This window comes from Pavona decussata, unplaced genomic scaffold (assembly GCF_977016875.1).
Source record: "Pavona decussata unplaced genomic scaffold, jaPavDecu1.1 SCAFFOLD_274, whole genome shotgun sequence".
In the NCBI taxonomy this organism is placed as follows: Eukaryota; Metazoa; Cnidaria; class Anthozoa; order Scleractinia; family Agariciidae; genus Pavona; species Pavona decussata.
This window is the reverse complement of record NW_028145676.1, coordinates 88219-110202: the sequence shown is the minus strand read 5'-3', so window position 1 is coordinate 110202 and position 21984 is coordinate 88219. Positions and strand designations below refer to the sequence as shown.

At 36.7% G+C, this 21984-nt stretch overlaps 1 protein-coding gene across 2 annotated transcripts in view; it reads left to right on the top strand.

Moving 5' to 3' along the window:
• The window catches only part of LOC146455411 (E3 ubiquitin-protein ligase TRIP12-like), a 62343-nt gene that overhangs the window by 16607 nt on the left and 23752 nt on the right, over positions 1-21984 (top strand). The window contains exons 16-36 of one of the 2 annotated variants that reach the window (XM_085094315.1): positions 982-1074; positions 1615-1668; positions 2317-2424; positions 3347-3415; positions 4824-4877; positions 5496-5607; positions 6973-7040; positions 8394-8443; positions 9186-9214; positions 10221-10429; positions 12184-12770; positions 14508-14736; positions 15549-15618; positions 16417-16523; positions 18179-18205; positions 18567-18652; positions 19765-19849; positions 20453-20485; positions 20613-20684; positions 21333-21379; positions 21704-21746. In XM_085094315.1, the coding sequence (XP_084950441.1) occupies positions 982-1074; positions 1615-1668; positions 2317-2424; positions 3347-3415; positions 4824-4877; positions 5496-5607; positions 6973-7040; positions 8394-8443; positions 9186-9214; positions 10221-10429; positions 12184-12770; positions 14508-14736; positions 15549-15618; positions 16417-16523; positions 18179-18205; positions 18567-18652; positions 19765-19849; positions 20453-20485; positions 20613-20684; positions 21333-21379; positions 21704-21746 (2232 nt within the window). Of the gene's footprint in view, positions 1-981; positions 1075-1614; positions 1669-2316; positions 2425-3346; positions 3416-4823; positions 4878-5495; positions 5608-6972; positions 7041-8393; positions 8444-9185; positions 9215-10220; positions 10430-12183; positions 12771-14507; positions 14737-15548; positions 15619-16416; positions 16524-18178; positions 18206-18566; positions 18653-19764; positions 19850-20449; positions 20486-20612; positions 20685-21332; positions 21380-21703; positions 21747-21984 lie in introns of both variants that reach the window. The other variant, XM_085094314.1, reaches the window with a different exon arrangement.

Genomic DNA, 21984 nt, shown 5'->3' with positions numbered 1-21984 from the left:
AATAGTTTCTGTTGCATTTTATGCCTACGTTTCAGGTTAGAACTTTGCTTTCAGTACTTTATGTCTAGAACTTTGCTGCATTGCTTTCAGTACAAAGTTGTGGTTCACGTTGTAACATTATATAATATATTGTTTATGTTAGAATAAAGTTACAGTTCTCTTCTTACAAAATGTTTGTGGTTAACGATACCAGCTTAATCTCAATCTCACCAGTATTCTCTGCAATATTTTTACAACCATTTTTTTTATCTCTATCCTATTTCCACTCCTCCCCCTTCGTTTTCATTTCAGTCTTATTTCCCTTTTCTTCAATTCTTTTATATCACATTTCTATACCATAACTGCAGTAGACACATGCAGTCTGAGACTGCCTATTTTATGCTAATGCTAAGCTATTTCGAAAGACACTTCAGGTAGCTCCGACTCCGACTGTGAGATTTACAACGTCCGTTTCATTGATGTGGCCAACATGTTTCAGCGACACACTTTTCAATTTCCGCCCGTGAGATATTCAGCAGATTGTATGTCAAGTGGTCGCCTACGGGAGGTTAAGAACAATTGAATTTTTTAAAAGATCCACTCTAAAAGTGGTCGCTTGCGAGAGGTGGTCGCTTACGAGAGGTGGTCGCCTACGAGAGGTTCCATCTATAGTGATTTCACTTGAAAACTTTTGGTATTTTGGAAAAGTGGTCGCTAATGAGAGGTGGTCGCTTACGAGAGGTGGTCGCAAGGGGAGGTTCGACTGTAATAATAATAGTAATAGCATTTATAGTGTGGTTCTAGACTGAGTCAAAAGCTTTGTTTATAGCAACTAAAAATTTGTTCTATGTCTGAACTTTTGAAAATGTATTTGTATTTAATTCAGTTAAAAAAAATCGATTTATTACATGTCAGCAGTCAAAATTAGGTTGCATAAAACTGTTGTTAAATTTAAGCCATCTTGTTTGTAATGTGTTTAATACAGTATCATAACTTTTGTAGCTTCAAGTCATTCAGTGTATGGATGTCGCTGAACAAGCACTCACTGCCTTAGCAATGCTCTCTAGAAGACATGGGAAAGCGATTCTACAAGCTGTAAGTATTAACCCTGCAGTACATATATTAGTTACAGCAGGAATTACTATTATTAGAAGTACCTAACCATGAATATGTTGCATGAAAAGTTAACACACTGGTGGTTTTGTGATCTGTATCCATCAGCTTGCTCCATTTTTAAAAAACAAACAAAAAACAAACAAACAAACAAACAAAAAACAAAGTACTGAATGAAACTTAACTGAGTCTTTTATCAAAATACAATGTACTACTAGATTGAAACATTTTAGCTTACTAGGGGCAATTCTTGAAAGAAAAAAGACAGTGTTTAGGTTTTTCCCCAGGGATAAAAAAAAAGACTCAGCCAAAGTTAACAAATATGACAACTGCAACATTTATTTATTTATAAATTTATTATTATCATTATCATTATCATTATCATTATTATTTTTATTGTTGTTGTTGTTGTTATTATTAATATTAATATTAATATTAATATTATGATGATGATGATGATGATGATGATGATGATGTAAGACCATGGAAGTTATCCTCTTTGTTTTATTTTCTGTTTATAAGGGAGGAATGTCAGCCTGTTTATTGTATTTGGACTTCTTCTCAATATCTGCCCAGGTAAGTACGTGACTGTAATATCCCTTTGGAGCCAGTGAGCAGCTACAGTATAACGAAAGACAAATGAATGTAGAAACAGTGCACCAGAATTTTATTCATCAAGTACTTGAATTTCTATTGTGTACTGCCAAACTGCCATTTAAGTAATCACTTACAAGTCCATAATAACAAATTTGTTTTTCAATCTGTTATTGCATTTTTTAAACTTTAAAATTATATTTCAAGCTTCTTGTCATAACAGGCTCCTTTCATTATATCAAAATTCAGCCTGACGGTGAGGCCAAGAGGACACAAACAAAGGACATTGAATAATCATGTTTATTCATTTCTGATGTTTGTGTCCTCTTCACCTTGATATCAAGCTCAATTTTTAAAAGTTCATAAAGTTTACATGTATAATAATTAAGAGATCACATTTCCAAACCCCCTTCATGGTAGGGATTTCCTTTGTTCATGAATTTTGAAATTAAAATAAGTTTCAGAATTGCTTGAATTCCTCTTGTTACTACCTAATCATGTACGTTGTACTATGATCACTGAGGAAATCTGTCAAACAGGAGCATTAATTTTATTTATTATTAAACATGTCTGTGACGTTGAGTGTATGTATGTTTTTAAAGGTTACAATTCGTTGCTTTTATTTTTCAGAGGTCAGCCCTGTCTGTCGCAGCCAACTGTTGTCACAGCATTGGTGTTGGTGATTTTCATCTGGTCGCAGATTCTATCCCCATCCTAAGTGGACGATTACAGCACCAGGTACATGCATTAACATTGAATGTAAATAATCCATAGACATTGAATGTAAATAATCCATCTAGATAATAACTACTGGCAATATTAGGTTTTGTGGTTTTTGTGCTTGACTTTCAATCAGAATGTTGGTGAGGAGGAGGAGGAGGAGGAGGAGGAGTGGTAGTGGTAGTAGTTTTATAACTAGCATCCCATCCAGGTTGGAGTAACAATACTCCTAGTAGCCTAATGCAACAGAAACCAGAGCCCAGTTGTTCAAAGACCGATTAAGCTAATCCTAGGTTAGCGTGAACTATGATTCAATCCTAATTACTAATCAATAAAGATTTGCCAAAAAGATGTTAGTCTCTCAATTTTGATTTAGACTTTTCTTTAGCATTAACTTAAAATTAGCCCTTAAAAATGGTTTTAACAAGCGGTATGAAAGCCTCGGTTAACTTTTAATCATGGATTAGCGTTAATCGGCTTTCAAACAACCAGGCCCAGGTCAAGTTCCAGCTGTGTGGGTCACTTTGGCTCATACAGTAGTTCATCTCATGTAATGAAATTGCAGTGGGGGAATGGGAATAATTTTAATCAAAACCAAACTTCTTTTCATTTATACCACAACAAAAACTTTTGCTGCATAACATGTACACTGTACATGTGGCTTTTATGTACATGTGTGTACAATCTGACCATAATTATTCTTCACCAGTGGATGACAACCAGTCAGAGCTAAAAACACTGTAGGAATTGTCACTGTTACAAACATCATGTTTACATCTTAGAACTGCAAGCTTTTAGCCACTTGGTACTTGTTACCAAAAAGTGAACTGGTGAATATTTCACTGCTCAAGAAGAAGGGGATCCACTGTTCACAAAAGACTGCTGTTTTACGAAGTCAGAATGTTTATTTTCTTTGTCATTCCTTGTCCATTTTTTGTAGGATAAAAAGTCTGTAGAGAGCTGTTGTGTGGCATTTGCAAGACTTGTAGACAGCTTCCAGTCTAATGAGGTGAGGAACGTTTGACAAGCTTCATCTCATTCCAGGTCCAAATTCAAGGTTCCCATAGTCAGAGAAAACTTAGTGAATTTTGCATCAGTTCAGAGAAAATCCTAGCTATATGTATCTCAAGGCAGTTATGTTTCGTCAAATAATCACCCTTGGTGACTATTATTTTTTTAGGCCTTTAACCCTTTCCCATCCAAGGGAAATGGCAAATTTTTCTAAATCGCTAACTATGAACTGGGAGACCACATGTGATATACCATTTAAAAGGTATTTTCTGGGGTGTGCTACAAATCACACCAACAGAGATGGAGGAGGTCACATATTAGAGTGAGAAAAGTCCAAAACGAAAGAAGAAAAACATTGAAAATTTTCTTATTCGTTGTACATACTGGGTATCCCCCTAAACTATAACTTAATGTACAGCTCTCGGTGCATTGCTTGTTGTAAGATATCAACTGAACCCTTAACGTACAAAGGAAAATAAATCCAAAAGCTTGAGGGGTGGTAAATCAAGTCTCATATAGGAAGGGGGCATGATTTTATGCCTTCAATTTATAGATCTTTCAAAGATCTTTTGGTTGTGCAAATTTCACACAAATTGACCAAATACTGAGCTCATAATTGCGTCTTGTGCCATATGGCACTCTTGGTCAGGAAAGGGTTAACTGGTGCCAGCACAACCAAAGCAGATTTTAGTGCATTTAAGCAGCTGTGATACCTTAAACATACTGGTGGTATTGCTGGCCAGCACTGGCCCGGGTTTAGTCTTTCCTTAATTCCATTAGTTTAGGATCATAAAAAGGCAAGTACACTGTAGTTAGAGGGGCATATCTCTTGAGTTTCTGACGGTTACAGAAAACAAAAACCTAGAGAATGGACTAGTGATGTTGACAGAGTTTATCATGTTATGTGGGCAATACGTAGCGGGAAGGGGTTATTTCTGATAATTATTTGGTTCAAAAGGAGACAATTTAAAGTATTTTTATTTATTTATTTATTTATTTTTAACCTGGGTGAATAAACAATAGCAATATAAAAACATGAGGTTTCGGCGACAACATGTCACTTTTATCAAATGCAAATTATATTATTACTAATGTTTATTTAAAATGTTTCACAAAATCTTCCATTACCTGGGTTTGATTAAGATTTTTCTTTATGGCAATATGATGTCATTTAAAAAATAATGATTTTTATTGATCAGTTAATTTTGAGAGGCCTTATTACCAATCAAAAATAGTAAATGAAAAGTCATGGATTTTTTTTCTTTTTGTTGTTTAATCCTAGTGTGTGACAACCCTGGATTTAGATGAACATTGTGTAGTTTAGAAATAATAATTTTCTTGGTTGAGCCATGTTATTGATTGTAACTAAATTACTGTATAATGATCATACATTGTAATAATTTCAGAAGCACCTTGAGGAGCTTGCCTCTCATGGACTTCTAAACAACTTACAACAATTGGTAAGGAGTTCTGTGAAACTTTCAAGGTTGTCATTTTCTCTTCCTTTCACTCTCATGGTGAGACCTAAGTTTAGTTGACAGATGTAGCATGTGGTCTGAGGATGAACTGCTGAAGTGCAGCTATTAAAATGAAAGCTCTCCTAATCTGGGGATCTTTCCTACAATGTACAGTTCCAGAAAAAATCCATACCCACTCCATGGAAGGTTATCAGAAATTCCTAGGGGGAAGGGGGTCTTAAAAGTCAAAATTTTAGAAGCAAAGTATGAAGCTAAACTGGAATTTCCTGGGGGGTGGGGTGCAAAACAAATAACCTTCTGTCGGGGGAGTATGGATATTTTCTGTAACTGCACAATATGGCTACTACAGAAGCTAGGTGAAGCTCCGGCAGTGTAGACCACTTGTGGCTTGTGTGTGCCTTACTCTGTATGGATTTCAGTATTTTACATAATAAAATTGATCAGTATTCTTCTACATGTATGTTACTTCAATTCACAGTGACACAAGAAATATTTTGCGAGCTGATGGTTCTTAAATTGTATAAACTAAGCTACATTGTTTTTTCCTTTGTTTGTTAAGTTTCATCTTATAATGATCATAATGTGTATTTTCTCTGTTAGCTTATGATGGCTCCACCAGTTATCAGTACCAGCACTTTTGTGATGGTTGTTCGCATGTTGGGCATGTTGTGTATCAACAGTCCAGCAATAGCAGTGCAGCTACTGAGGCAACGTAAGTCATCACTCAATGATGTATGTGCACCTGTAACATACTCGCAGCTGTTATTAGTAATAATTACTAATGATTGACAGCTAATAGTAAATAGTAAATTCATGTGATCAAATTCACTTGTGCGAGTGGCTTCTTATTCCCATTGTGCACACTGATAATGTCAGCAAACAAATGGCTTGAGAAAACAATTTTCTCTGCGAGTGACTTCTGCATTTGCATTCAAAAGTGGGAAAAGATCATTGAAACATAGCTAAATGTTTTTTCTGAGACAAATTAGACAGTGCATATACACTGTAATATCGTAGCAGAAGGAATTTCTCCTTATACAGCATTTAAACTACTCCATGGAAAATGTTAAAAAACAATATTGCTTCATGTGTCAGCTGTGCATTCATCAAGATTTCAAGCGCTTGGGGAGTTTGAAGAAGCTAGAGTGAACTCTTACGCATCTTTCTTGCTTTCCAAACTTCCTGTGTGCTTCATATCTCGATGAACGGATGTTGATGCATGAATCTGTTGTTAGAGTACATTTTGGTGGTGTTGTTCATACATGTACTGTAGTGTGGGCGTGCTGTGCATCAGAAGTCCAGCAATAGCAGTTTAGCTATTAAGACAAAGTAAGTTACTTAATGATATACAGTGGAATACCAATTTTTCCTATGGAAAATGAATTTGGTTGGAAAAATCGGGGGTTCCAAAAATGGAGGTAAATCTGATCAAAGCAAATCTAAGGGAGACAACTCTTGGTTCAAAGAATTGGGAGTTTTCGAAAAGTTATTAGTTCCTTTAGAGCATTTTTTGATGGTTGTTTACATGTATTGTGGTATGATGTATAACAACAGCCCTGTGATAGTAGCACAGTCCTCACTCTATAAGTAATGAACATACGTAAATAATAATAATAATAATAATAATAATAATAATAATAATAATAATAATAATAATAATAATAATATTTTAAGAGGAGGCCTCCAATCACCTGGCGGTGGTTTTCAGGAGGGTCCTCTAAAATAAAGGTCAAAAATACATTAAAATAAACTAAAACACAGCTAAAAACTGGGACACAACTAAGGTTCAGTTACAGATACTAATTGAAGTTAATTGTTTTATAAAATATGAAATTGAGTAGTTCGTGATTAAAATCGTTCAAAACTAAAAATTACATGTAAGATAAAAATACTAACTACAGATTAAAGTGGTTTAATAAAAACTGTTTCAATTTGCGTTTAAAAATCGTAACAGACTCCCATAAATGAATACCAGCTGCAGTTGTTATTGTTGTTTTTGTTGTAACATTTTACTATTGGTTACCTTGATGTAGGAAAAATGCTTGATGGTTATTGTCTACATTGAATTTATTTTCAGATGTGTCAGACACAATTCTGTATTTGTTACTGGGCACTACAGAACCTGCCGAGATAGAGAATGCAGAGGTGAGAATCATCTGGATAATCACTGATAGGACATTTTCACTATGGCGTCATTTTACTACAACAACAGAATCCTTCTGGTTTTTGTTTTCTCATGCTAATTTGAGCTATTGTTCTTTGCTGTCCACTGGGATTACAAAATTTGAATTTGAAAAGGAAAACGAAATGAATTCTGGTAGTTGTAGTAAAATGACGCCATCATGAACATGGTCTATTGGAAAACAATGTTTTAATTTTAGACCTTGTTTCTTTCTTCTCTTTTCCTGGCTGCTTAACAGTCTATTCAAATGTTGTAAGAAGATAATATCAGTTTAAGACCTTGTTACAAGTAATAATTAGTAAACTCCAACAATAAGACAATGATTTTAGTGATGACTGAGTTTAATCATTTGTCTCACGATTGAGTCACATAGATGTGGATCGTAGCGTTTCAACCTCTATACTGCTGGTCTTCATCAGGCGATGGTGTCGACAGATTACGTAACAGTATAAGTAGGACCTTGAGTTTAGTGTATACCATGCCTAAACACGCTGACATAATAGTGTTAACAATCATTATACTTGTAATGTCGTGGTTCCAGAAAATATTCATACCCTTCCGTTTAAGGTTTTTGGCTTGGACCTACATTGTAACCCCTCTTAAAATTCCAGTTCACCTACATACATTCCTAAATAACTGGTAATTTCCTCAATTAAATACTCAACACTTTAAGGCTGGTCTTTACATCTATAGGCTGAACTACACATTAAAATTTGTTGACCTGGCTCCAGTTGTTCAAAGAGCAGATAACTTTATCCACTGGATAAGTCACTATCCAGCGGAGCAAAATTATGTACTCCAACCAATGCTTTTGGCAAGTTTTCCACACAATCCCATTCTTAAATTTGACATATGCTTCTACTCTATTCACAAATTATAGGACTTTTGGGAAAATCTTGTACACATTTTATCTGCCGGATAGTAAACTATCCAGTGTGTAAAATTATCCGCCCTTTGAACAACCGGGGCCTGATTTGTTGGGCCCACATCAATGGAACAGAGATCATACATGAAAATTAAAGGCAAGGCATTCCAGAAAACTTAATAAGATTTCTGTCAGGCTGACACTCTCAATGGAAATACCATGTAAATAAAAAAATTAACAATCAAAATTGTATTGTTAGGTCAACAAATCAGGCTGACGATTAATTTAATTTCTAGTTTGTATATTGGCCTCATCAGGACTAACTTCAGCGCTGCGTAGTAAAGTGCTTTTTAATGGGAGGTTTTACAGGCTGTTTGTATTGTTGTGTGGTTTGTGTAGCGAAACTGTTTCAATCGAAAATAATTAATTTTTGTCTTATTTTGTGCCCTAGCTTCTGTCAAGAAGTCCACAAGAATTCTTTGAAATAACTTGCTTTATCAGGTTGGTCTTTCTTAATAGATTGACAAGCTGACTTTTGTCAATCATACACTTTACATAATTCCCTTTCCTGTTGAGAGTTTGAAAGAAATGTATATTTCGTGGAACAAGCATTATGATTGCCATTTGAAATTTTGTATTCTTGACTTTCCAGAATTCTGATTTGTGATATGTTCATGCCACACGTAACTGTATGTGATTTGATTTTACTTAAGGACAGTGCCTACTAATTCAGAGGTATTTTTGCGCACTTTATGACCATGTGAGAAAAACAGATTTTTGCAAGGACTATTGGAATTCAGAAAAAAACTGGGGTAACCATGCATTTTCTTAGAGATAATTTAAGCAACAATAATTCTAAAAAGCGCTAAAATTCAAAGCAATGTATGGCATTTTTTCTAAAATTGAAGCTTAATTATCGCTGAAAAATGCGTGGTTACCCATAATTTTCTTGCGAATTCCAATAACCCTTGCCAAGATCTGCTTTTCACACGTAGTTATAAACCGCGCAAAAATATTTCTGTTGTATCAGGCACCGCCGTTAAGAAACCCTACTCTCTCAGACCATCTTGAGATGCGCAGAACGTATGCGCAGTAATTTGATTTATAGTGTCCCCAATTAGTGTTCCCGCTCTAGATTACTTGACAATCAAATAAAGTTCATTGTCATTATAATTTTTACTCTGTGCTCTAACTAATATTTATTAGTCACTACCATTATTAAAGTTCGTCTTATTTTCCACAGTGAACTGCTACCAAAATTACCTTCAGATGGTAAGATTTCAATGATCTATCACTAGCAACTATTTATCAGTTAATTTCAAGACAAATTTGTTTAATTTAAAACTTGCACTGCACTTTACTGCTGTATACATCATGTATACATCTTATTATTCAACATATTGTAACACTTCCCAGATATGGTCATGTTGTACTGAATATTCGTTGTCCGTAGTCAACAGATAATAATACTAACAGTTATTACTTGATATTGCGCAAATTAACATACTAATACATGATATCCTGCGATGTACGTAATTTCGTGTGTCGGGGATAAAAACGAAAACTATAGACCATCTCCAGCTTTTCTGCAATAAAACTGTACTTTGTTATCAATTAATGTGTTGAATAATAAAACAATTTTCTTGCTCAATCTTGGCAGAATATCCCCTGATTTTAGCCTTGTCGGCCTAAGGCCTCATAGGCTAAGTATCAGGGGATATTTCGCGCAATTTTTCCCTGCTAGCGGAGGCCTCTTTTCCACTGTATTCACTGAACTTACCGGCGCCCGTCAGTTCAGCGAATACAACAGAAAAGAGGCCTCTGCTAGAAGGGAAGCGGGATTTCGCAGGATAATTGTTAAACAAAAGCAATATAGTTTAATATAGTTTAATATATAGCTTGTTATTAGTTGCCATAGCTATTGTGTGCTCTTCTTATATTACTGTTTTGTATTCATATTTAAATTTAACTATTCTAGGCTTCCCTCATAGCGTAGAATTAGCGTTTTCCTATCCTCTTTTTCTTTTTATGTGTGCATTTGTGCTTAAGCTTTCTTGCTGACCTGTATTTTATTTCTATTTAATACTGATGCCAACTGGCTGCCTGGCTCCGCTAGCCCCTATGATTATTCCAGGCAGCCAGTACTCCAATTATTACTTTTAATATTTTCTTTGTTGTAATTTTATTTTTGAGCAAGAGTGACTACAAATAAAGATTGATTGTATTTTAAACTGAGACCTGTGATGTAGAGTTAAACCACTGTGTCGTCATGTTACAGGTATCTTCTCAGTGGATGCTTTGTTGTGTAAACCACAACAGAAGGCAGAGCAAGGTTTGTGGCAGTGGAGAGATGATAGGGGGCTTTGGCACACTTATTCGTGGATAGACAGCAAGATTATTGAGGCAGCGTATCAGAGTGGAGAGGATGAGCTTACGCTCACTACACTGGGAAGAACGTACACTGTGGATTTTAATAGCATGCAACAGGTGAAGTGAGAATGTCTTGAAAATACTGGTTATTGTTAGTTAGCTTGTATTATATGTATTATGTATCAAATGAGATGTGGAGATGAATAAAGGTTCCTTCCTTCCTTAGCTTGATACCACAAACAGCCATAGTACTACAAAACCTGATTAGAGCGGTTTCCAATTCAGTGTCGTAAAACCAAAACCAAAGTAATTACTCTGTCCAATCGTAACAAATGTACAGCACAATGAACCAATCAGAATTCGAAACAAATACGTGTAACCGGCGCCAAGCGCGGGGAAACGCGTGCGGCCAAAACACGATTGGTTTTGGTTTGGATTCCCATTGGTTGAGAAAGTGGCGCGGGTTGTTTTTAACCAATCACAGAACGCAGTAACGCAAAACCAAAGCAATCTCGAAATTACTTTCGACAGTCAATTGAAAACTGCTCTATAACAATGTGCTATCGATCAGTTGATGACATAAGAGGAGCTATAAGCGAGTGGTTGAAATGCTGTAATCCCCATCACTTAATGGTCTCTCCTCTCGCTTCGAAAGATGATTGTTCAGCAGTAGTCAGTCTGTGGTTGTGTTACTAGATCGGTGGCATCTCTTGTGTGAGGCTTGACCAAACTTGGATCTGCATGCATGGCCACATACGGTGCACGTGTGTTCAAGAGTAGATGGAGGCAGAGAGGCGTGAGCCTTTCGTCGAGTACGTCTTTCGCGTAGTTCCGCAGCTGTGATTTCTTCAAATGTGTGAATAGCCTCTTTCAAAAGTCGTATAATTGTTCTTCTAAGGTCCAGAATGGCACAGTCGCTATTTCACTTTCCTTTGATTTGGTTTGCATTACTTCAGTCTTTGCCTTCCTACGTACTTCAACTTTCAAATAGTTCGTGGGGACTTACTGTTTTAATTGATCATATGTAGAGTTTACAGTCGCTGGAATCCTGCAGGTAGCTTTCATAATGGCCTTACACAGAAAGATCATTGGAATTGATTTGAAAGTGTTAGGTTTTGAGGAGAAACTCAACTGGACATACCAGAGTAAGAACGTCCTCACAAGAAGAAAGTGGGAACCAGCAATAAATGAAACCGTGTTCAAATATTTCGCAGTGTTGCTGGTGCCATTGATCAAGTATTGCTATACTAAGGGTGTGTTCGATTGACCCTATTCCGGAATAGGCCGGAAGACATACAATGATTACTAGAAATCCCTCATGAGGTTTTGGAGTTACCGGAATGCAAAATCTCTTTTAAATTATCGTGCTTCACCTAAAGTTTGTGGGAACGTTTTCCCAAATGAACCTAAAAAGAGAAATCTAACAACTATTTCGATTATTCTTATTCCGGAATACGGTCAATCGAACGGACAGAATGCGACCTGCATGGGAGCAAATTGAATGTATGAATGTATAAAGTGGGAACCATAAAATCGTGCTGAAACATTTCACAGTGTTGCTGGTACCACCAATACCGCTATACAAACTAAGGGTGCGTTCGATTGACCCTATTCCGGAGTAGAAATACATACAATGATGACAAGAAATCCGACATGAGAGGTTTTTGAAGTATTGGAATGCAAAATCTATCTTAAATTGTCGTGTTTCATCGAACGTTTGTGGAAACGCTTTCCCAAATGTAGCTAAAAAGAGAAATCTAACAGCTATTTCTCTTATTCTTATTCCGAAATACGGTCAATCGAACGGACAGAATGCGACCTTCATGGTAGCAAATTAAGTGTCTAAATCCTTTGTTTTGCTTCCTCTGTAGACAAATGAGGATACAGGCACCTCAAGACAGATTCAGCGCTGTCCTGGAGGCAGCGAGACTTCTACTACCTCAGCAAAAACAGATGAAGCTAAAACCACAGGCAGAGACGAACGAGAAGTGGTTTTATGTGAAGAAACTGGATTAGCTTCGTCATACACGTGCGGAATGTTTTCTGCGTTGTACAAGATATTCAGTTCCTCTGTTGGACCTGCTGTTAGACACAAATGCGTGAACGCTATTCTGAGAGTACTGTGTCATGCCCCCCCGGATCTGTTGGGCGTGGTGCTTAAAAGGCACCCAATCTCCAGCTTGATAGGGGGGATGCTTCAGTCAAATGACTTGAGAGTCATAACAAACGCTCTCCAAATGGCGGAAATTGTAATGCAAAAGTTGCCAGATGTTTTCCATGTGTCATTCAGAAGAGAGGGTGTTATGCACAGAGTAAGAGACTTGGCCAATGGGCTCTTAGCTAATAAACCAAGCGTGCCAGAAAAGAACTGTTCATCAGAGAATCTGGCAAACAGTAACGAAGTTGAAAGTCCAGGACAGAGGGTTGCTGAAAATGCATCTTCGTTACCTGTGACAAGGTAAGACGTCTTAAACCTTTAACAATATTTTTCCTTTAATTTATCGTTCGCCGGCGAAATTTTAATTTTACGTGCTCGGTACAAGAAGAGAATAGCCTATATCAGAAAACAAGGATTGCCAGATACCACGTTCGATAGAGCCAGTTAAAAGAAGTAGTTTTAACGTTCTTTGGCAATTTCTAGTAAACTTTGTACTCTCAAGGTAGTTTAAAATAGGAAAAAAATAGGTTTAAAATGTGACATGTTCATACCCGCGCTTGTGAAAAAAATCATTCATTGCATACGGCCCAAATTTTCCCAATAATAGTGAAATATCATGCAATAAATGTGGACGACAATGAAAGGCTCCCACCTTAAGTTCTCAAGCTACAGTCTGGCAAAATAATGCATTTTCTCCTAGTTTAAGGATAAAAAAGTAGAATATTTGAACTTATTACTCCACGGGGGATCACCTACCAGTGTGAAACCAGAAATAAATAGAAAGGTCTGTGGATGTTCGTAAAAATGATGTCTGTTTGTAAACAGTTCCTGTCACTGCTACAGTTACAAAATCAGCCCAGAACAAGGGGAACTCAAAAACATGCAAAATAATGAAAAGAAAGTTTAAAGGGTTAATATCAAACTTAACCAACGTGTGGCTTAAGGTGGCTCCCTTATACTTACAAAGTACATTACTAAGTACAATCTGTGGAGTTGCCACAAACTTGTACCACGCTTGGACACCTACTACATGAAAAATTCAGTTTCACATGGAGGATCCATTATTTGGAACGAAATGACCAAAATGTCAACTGCAAAGGAGAGTATGTAAGAAAAGTTCGAAGAATGCACACGTTGAAAAACCTTGACTTTAACGTTGTCTCCCCTCAAACATGTTAGACAGGGATGACATTTTTGTGTAGGTGTTATTAGTATTAGTGTTAACAGTATGTAGTATTTTTTTTTTAAGTTGTAACACGATTCCACAAGCTATGTCTTTACAACCCATGGTGTATAAATAAAAGTTATGCCATGGCATGGCAATAGCATTGTGTTATTTAAGTTATTGATTAATTTGGAGACACCTAATTGTAATAGTCAGAAAGTAGAATTAGGTTGCGTTCGACTGACTGTATTCTGGAATAAGAATGAGCGGAATAGCTGTTAGAATTCTCTTTTTAACTAAATCTGGGAAGACGTTTCTGCACAACTTCGCTGACACATGATAGTTAAGAGCGATTTTGTACTTCAGTAACTCCGAAAACCTCTCATGTGGGTTTTCTTGTCATCATTGTGTGTATTCCTATTCCGGAATAGGGTCAATCGAACACACCCTTATTTTTCAATAAAATTATGTGTTTGTGTTTTGTTGGAATAATGTTTAGTTCAGTTTAATTTTTTGCTATTATTTTTGCACATCGTTACAAGGTAAATATGTATTAAAATATAAAAGATAAATAAATAACGAAAGAGAGAGAAACATATGGCAAGGATGCCCATAGAGAAACCATTGGGGCTTATACGAGCTATAGGCTCCTCAAAAAATTACAACTTTGAAATCAGGATTTTAGGCGTAGCTTATTTAATTTATCAATGCATTTAGGTCAAAAAACAGTACACAATCAAACACACACAGACAGCAAAACATAAAACAACACGTTCAAAACAGGAGTAGTCCATTTAGGAGAAATGATCTTAATTTAGATTTAAAGAGCGAAATACTCTCACCTTTCTGAATAATGGACCTGTACATTGCAGGAGGTTAGGAGATGTGCTGAGGAGAAAGCGTTATTCAAAGAGACCTAGTAGAGGCAAGGCTGCAAGCATTGCTAGCACGTCAGAAGCTTATGTTGAAGTAAACAGGGAACAGATTGGTGCACCCTCATCAAAGGCGATGCTTCATGAAAGCAGGGCGTCATTTTTGGCATCTCAATCATCATCCAGACTTAGCTGTAGGTCTTCCATGCTTTCAGAGCGACCAGCCAAGGTGTGTAACTTGTTACGACAACTCATTCTGTTGCATCTATGATTTATTTATTTATTTATTTATTTATTCACGACGACATACAATCATAGAAAGTTACAGTGAATAATAGACTAGGATCTTACATAAGTTTAGAGTGAATAATAATAGTAAAAAAGAAGAAGTAAGAAGTGGCGAGGAGACCTCAAGAAACCCCCGGGCTTATACTGAGAGGTCTCCTCGGAGATATGTTAGGACCGTAAGACTAGTAAAGACATTGTATTTAAATTTTTTTAACATTCGGTGGTAAGACTGTAAAGACATAACAGAGTCGGACGTTTCATACAATTAACTGAGGAAATCAAGAAGCTTTCTTTTGAAGGTGGATAGACTAGGGGAAGACGTAATTGATTAACATCCTACAAAGCCAAAATTAAAGGGTTTTTAAGGACAGTACATGATTTTGTTACTGCGCATATGTTCCGCGAAACTCAGGATTTTAAGGGTGGTACCTATTAATACAGAAGTATTTTCGTGTAGTTTATGACTATGCGGAAAAAGGCAGATCTTAGCAAGGGCTATTAGGATCCAAAACTAAAATTGGTGTTTTTAGATCTTGTAATAGTTTTCCTTTTTCCTGCGATAAACTTTCTGGTCAGGCGAGACCACTGTAATTGATCTTAGCCGTAGCGTTTCGATTTAATTATCTATTTTTGTAATTTGTTTTGGCATGGCAAAGCTTATACTGAAAAAAACAAAAACAAAAAAACAAAAAAGGAAGGTTTACATGTAATGAAACTATAATATTTTATTGTTGATTTATTTATGTTTTTCAGCTGGAGGGATCTGTTGGAAACGGAATTTCTGAAAATCGTGAAAAAATTTTAACTTGGATAAAAGAGCAAGGTATTTAACATAACCAACAAGAAAAAACATGGCTAAATCAGTTTAGAAGCATGCATTTACGTTCCTTACTGTTTTTGTTTCCAGAAAACATTGGGCGTAATCACAGATTAATTAAATATTTAATTTGTGTAAACAAGTTGTTAATTTTGTGCTCTGACCAAACTACAAGTGTGTCTTCATGACTAACAGTGCCACAAAGCATAGGCAGGTTAGCCTTCAAACATTTATCCGATGATTTCTTTTGCTGTATAAATTACAGCCATAGGCTGTCATAGCGGTTTTGTCGAAGTAATTTCGCGTTTGTTTTAGTTTTGCTTTACCACGCTGTGCGATTGGTTAGCAAAAATTCGCGCCATTTTTTGTTCAACCAATGGGAAGCCAAACCAAATCCAATCGTGACTTGCTCGCACGTGTTTTCCCGCGCTTGGCACCGGTTACATGCATTTGTTTCGAGTTCTGATTGGTTCTTCACTCTGCTTACGTCTGTTGTGATTGACAAGAGTGATCACTTTGGTTTCAGTTGGTTTTACGACAATCAATCGAAAACTGCTCTATCCTGTTATGTATTCAGACTTTTTTTAGTCCCATAGTTCCTCGAAAAAATGATTTAATTTCACTTCAAAACTGGAGCTTTTTGTCCTGTTACTTCTGTTTAATTTAGTACGTCTGTAATAAGCACCTTTCCCAAATAAACCGTGTTCTTTTAAAAGTGTTTCATAAAGAAGTTTAAAATTGTAATAAGCTGCACTGTGCTCTTTCAAGTTGTTAAATTACTGACATAATTGTTTTCTATTTCAGCGACAAAGTTCTGTGCTGAGTACTTTGATCAACAGAAGGGAGATTCACACCCCGCTCTTAGTGTTTTACGTCAATTAAAGAGTGCGTCGGAGCAGCTGACCTTAGATGTAAGTGTCTTTCATAACTATTGAAGAGGTTAAGCAACGACGACGGCGACGGCAACGACAACACCGCAAAACAATAGGTTTAATGAGCAAGAACAATCGCTCTGTACGTGCGTTTTAAATTTTGGTACATTTCCTGCCGTCCTCTGCAAAACAACAACGTGAAATGACCACATTTAAGGTTTTGTGAACAACGTGAACGCACGACGGTGAATTTTTATTTTCTTTCTTAACTTGTACGCCAATTTGGTTCCTGGATAGTTCGCCATTTTTGTAAAAGTTGAGTGAGTTGAAATAATCGGTGAATGTTCATTTTCTTTCTTAACTTGTACGCCACTTCTACCAATTTGGTTCCTGGATAGTTCGCCATTTTTGTAAAAGTTGAGCGAGTTGAAATAATCGCGAAGTAGCACGCATGAAATAAAGATATATTTTCGGGTGACGTTTTCGTTGCCGTTGCCGTCGTCGTTGCTTAAGCTCCGTACTGTATTTGTAGTTACGCTGTTGAGAGTAAGGTTATTCTAAAGACTTACATACAGTAGTACCTACGTAAAATAAGTTATTACAGGAAATATTTGGGATGCCTTAAGGCCCATTCATACATCATACCAAATCCATGTCCACTCCAATATTATATTATTATGCAGCAAGCGCTGTCATACCTTCAGATTTTCCCCTGCTTAATTCATGGTTGAGAAATTACCTCTTAATTTTGGCGCGAAATTTCAGTGTCAATTAATAATTTCACATTTGAAATTAAAAAAATTGCTATGGCAACGTTTCTCGATACAATAAACAAGACAAAAACTTACAATTGTGTGCGTAATTTGTCACCCATGATATTAAGGGTAATTCAAATGGTATACTCGTGAAATTAGGAAATAATTTCACTTGCGTTTTGTTGAAATTGTAATAATTTGCCGAGCCTTTGGGAAATTATTAGGAGTTTTATAAAGCGTGCGTGAAATTGTTTCCAATTTTCAGTCGCCACCATTTTATTACCCATACTTATTCAATACTGTCAAAAACTGTGACTTAAACGCCATGCCATTGCTAGCTTAAGGCTGGTTTCCATATGATCGCGGATCGCAGATCGCAATAAGGTCTGCGATCGTCTGCGATCATATGGAAACTACTTCTGCGATCCTGCGATCGCGATCGCAGACGATCGCAGAAGATAGAACTTTGTTCTATCTAAAGGCTGGTTTCCATATGATCGCAGACGATCGCGGACCTTATTGCGATCTGCGATCTGCGATCCGCGATCATATGGAAACCAGCCTTTAGTAACGGCCATTTTTTGTAAAGCTAGTTTCCATAACTTTCTTCAAGTTATCACAACCTTATTTTTAATGCAAGTTTGGTTTATTGTCCGATTATTTAACTTTACATTCGAAAATTGCGTTTGTCTAAATATTGAACAAATATGCACTTTACTGACTTGTATTATCACTTGTCTTTGGTTTCTTTATTAGGACTTTAGAGTTCAAGAAGTTACAATGTTACAATGTTTTTGTAATTTTTTGGTGGAAGATCACTTAAGCTCAGCATACTGGCATATAAATATTTGATTGCCTTAGCTGAATTTATTGTACACGGGATACTTCACCCGTTTGTTACATTCCATGTTTAATTTTTGTTGTGTCCTTATTTTGCAGAATCAAACATTTGTTTCAGCTCTCAAGGTAACAATTTCAATTTCTTCGCATTAATTGTAACTGCACTAGCAAGCCAATTAATGTTCTTGGCTTTAATAAAGGTTCTCTTAACCTTTTAACCACTAATATCAAAGAACAAATTCTCCTATCTTGTCTCCATACCTTTCTTATAAAAGTACCAGGGAGAAGTTATTAAAATATCAAGAACATTCACCTTGGGTGTTCATATCCTTAATTCTCATGACCACGGGGGTTGAATAAGCATTGATATCACAAGGAGAAATTTGATTCTCATCACAGTTAGGGCTTAAAGTGTTAAGCCTTTTGAGGGTAATTCAACTAGACAAGCCAAGTAACTGATTTGCTACCGGTTTGTTTTTATGTTCAGGAGATTTCTGATGTGTTAACGAATGAAGACAACAGTGCCTGTGCATTTGAAATACTTCACAGTGGGATGGTACCAAATTTACTCAGGTAAGCCGTACTTTTTTCATAATCTACCTACATACGTTCCTTTGGCCTGTGGCTAATTCCTTCATCACTGCTGATGGCCAGTGACTACGGTGGACTGCACATCCAGCTTCTTCTACTTAGAACTTTTGCTACTCTCTCACGCGCCATCAAAGGTTGTATCGTCCATTCCATAATGTTGAACAGCGGTCTTTTCCATTGAAGCCTCTTACTGCATGTACGACATACATAACAACATCAAGTGTAAAGGACAACAGTACTATTACTTTTATCCTTCCTTGGTACAATGTTTGATCATAGCCCATGCCTTATTCCAAGCCGGGTTTGCTTTCAAAAAATTTCCACGGTAGCGATAGAGTCCTGAAGTGTGACGTCACAAATATTTGAATTTTTGAAATTATGGAATTTGTTAGTATATTCGGAAAGAGCATGATGGAAAATGCCTACTTGCCAAAAATCAGCATCTTAATGCAATTTGGAGGCGAGATATTAGCTCTGTTATGCCCTGGTGACTCCATACAAATCCTTCTAATTTTGTCTCAGTTCTTAACGTTTGGAAGTGAGACAAAATTAGAGGCTGTGGGCAAGAACGTCCCGAGTGCCATGTTGCTCTGTCGCGGATTTTTCATTTCGCTCAAGAGTGCCTAAATTTTTGCAAATAGCCTTGATTTAATAAGTCAAATAGCATTGCTTTGTGTTTTCGTCACTGGTTTGCGCTTCATTTTCGAGAAAAAAAGAGTGCAAAAAATCTAGTTGGTGTTGTTTGAAAAACATCAGATTTAGTTGTAAGTTGGTGGTTTCTGTAACAGTAAAGTGAATACAACGGAGTGTCATACAAGTCGCTTTGGAGTGAATTTGTCTCATTTTACCTAGTTTGCAGGTTCACACATTTCTGTCACACAATTCTACCCCTCTCCGTTCTGGTATATGACCAGAGAATTACAAATACCTTTTTTTCCAACTTGTTATCGTGCCTTGTCTGGTTTACCTTCTTGTTTCTTCGATGAATGTCTTTAGCTTGAAGCGTAAGGAAGATCTTCACCCAATTGTTTATTCACATTAAAGCGTTTGAAATGCAGTTAATAAAGAAGTTTCGTTTGTGTTTTGCGTCTCAGATATCTGACGTGGACAGAAGCAGATGATGCTCTACCTCAAGAAAAACGACTGAGAATATTTTTCCACGTTTTCATGGGATTGCCGGTTAGTGTTACAACTAGAAGCCTTAATGAGGCTTTTGGCATCCACTAAAAACTTGATTCATAAGCACTTCCCTATCATGGCTTCCTATGTCCTCTCTAATCCTTTTTGACCTGGAATATTGTGGACCCAAAGCGATTGACACCTGGATTGATCTCAATTTGTTTTGAGCTCGTTCTGGGAAAGGGTACAAGTGACAATTTAGTGTGCTCCGAAGTAGCTAAGCTTTTGTATACAGACTGGTTACGATGAAAGAAAGGTTTTCCACATTTGTTTTTTTGTTTTGTTTTTGTGGTTGTTGTTTGTGTTTGTTTTTGTTTTGGTTTTTTTTTGTTTTGAAGTGAGCGAAGTGTTTAATTTAAAAAAAATTACTGAATTGACCTATACCTACCTTTACCTAAAATCCCACACAACCCTTGTGAAGTGAGGATGATTTCGGTTTTTTTCTCTTTTTGAACTTAACGAAACAATTGAATCAATTATCGCCTTATCTTTTGTTGTTGTTTTTCCTTTTTACCCGGAAAAGAACCCCCTCAACTCTAGTTTTTATTATCATTCCATCTTGATAATTAAGTTGCAAATTATGTTCCTTTTTTTTCACAGCAGGAGACAAGTTCAACTGGTGATCTCAAAATCGGGGTAAAAACGTTTCTCTTTTTCTACCTATTGCCTTAAAATCATCTGCATTTTTTTCATTTTCGATTGACAGGCTGCGTGGAGGAGTTTTTCCTGTAACATTAGTTTTTCTTTTTATTTTTTTTGCCAGAGTGAACCAAACATTGCTGCCATGAATGCCTTGATACAGAAATTACACTTGTGTATCAACCAGCTTGAACAAGTAAATGGATACTTTGAAAACTAAAATAGAACGTACTTTTTTTATGTCCGTAGCTGTAGTCGCATTTAGTAGTAACCTGTTCCAGATGTGAGGTGCAGGACTTGCTCTGTGGCCAACTCACCTTTTCCAACATCAGGATTCACTGCGTTACCTTTTATACCTAGTTTCTGTGACCTGTCCCAATCCGTCATTTAAGCTCAGTTGGTTGGAGCAACAGAGATCAGATCCAGACTAAAAACCCAGACTCGCTTGGCAAAAAACGCTGAAAGTGTGGATTCTGAGACTGACATTAGTAACTAGCAGCTTGGTAGATAGTCAGCTACTCAACGTTTGAACAACCGGAATGTGACAATTTGTTTTATTTATGAACCGCTACCCCTTCCTTCGGGGTAAGGTCCCCTTTTTTTCCTCACCTCCCCCCCCCCCCCCCCCCCCCCGCCTACAGCATGTGACACGAAAAAAAAAACTTGGCGTCTATCTACATTTTCTTAGCTCGCTCAAGACTTTTTCGTTTGGGCACTGCGTGCCTTATACCACTAGCCAACGCAAAAAGCTTGGACTGTTTTGCAGTATACGACAGTTCTTGCCTTTTTATAGGCCACTTAGAGTTCTACTACGCACTAAAGTTGTTTTTACCTGTTTCACTAGCTTCCTGTCAAAGTTCATGACACTCCAGGAGGGGCAGTTGGCGCCAGGTAATGTCTTTACTATCAAAAGTGCAAATTATTTTGATGATAATCATACTGAGGATGTATTCGGCCATAATGAATCTTTTTTGACAGCTTGGAAGGTCATTACGCGGAAAACTATTTCAACGTTAAATAGCATTGATAAAAAAAAAAAAACGTACTAATTTTCTGCAGTGTTTATGTGAAAGATGTGCTCATTTTTCTTTTAACTTCACATTCGCCCTAAAGATAAGTAAACAGCCAGAGGTGTCTGTTATTAATTGGTATCTTTTTAGCTCTCTGTATCTTTAGCCTTAACCAGCGAGATCTGATCATCTTTGTTCTATTTAGGGGATCGCAAGCTCTTCGATTCTTCAGTTCACACCAAATCAAGGTTTGTTTAAAGTTTAAAGCTAAAAGGATTGATTTTATTAAGGAAGGTGCCCCCCAATACAACAGTATTACGCAGTTTATGGATATACGGTAACAGCAGATCTTAGCAAGGGCTATTGAAATTCAAAAAGAATATTCGGGTTAGCCGTGCGTTTTTGCAGAGATAATTAAGAAACAAAAATTCTAAAAGCCTTAAAATACAAAGCAATGTGTGGTGTTGTTTTTTCCAAGTTGAACCT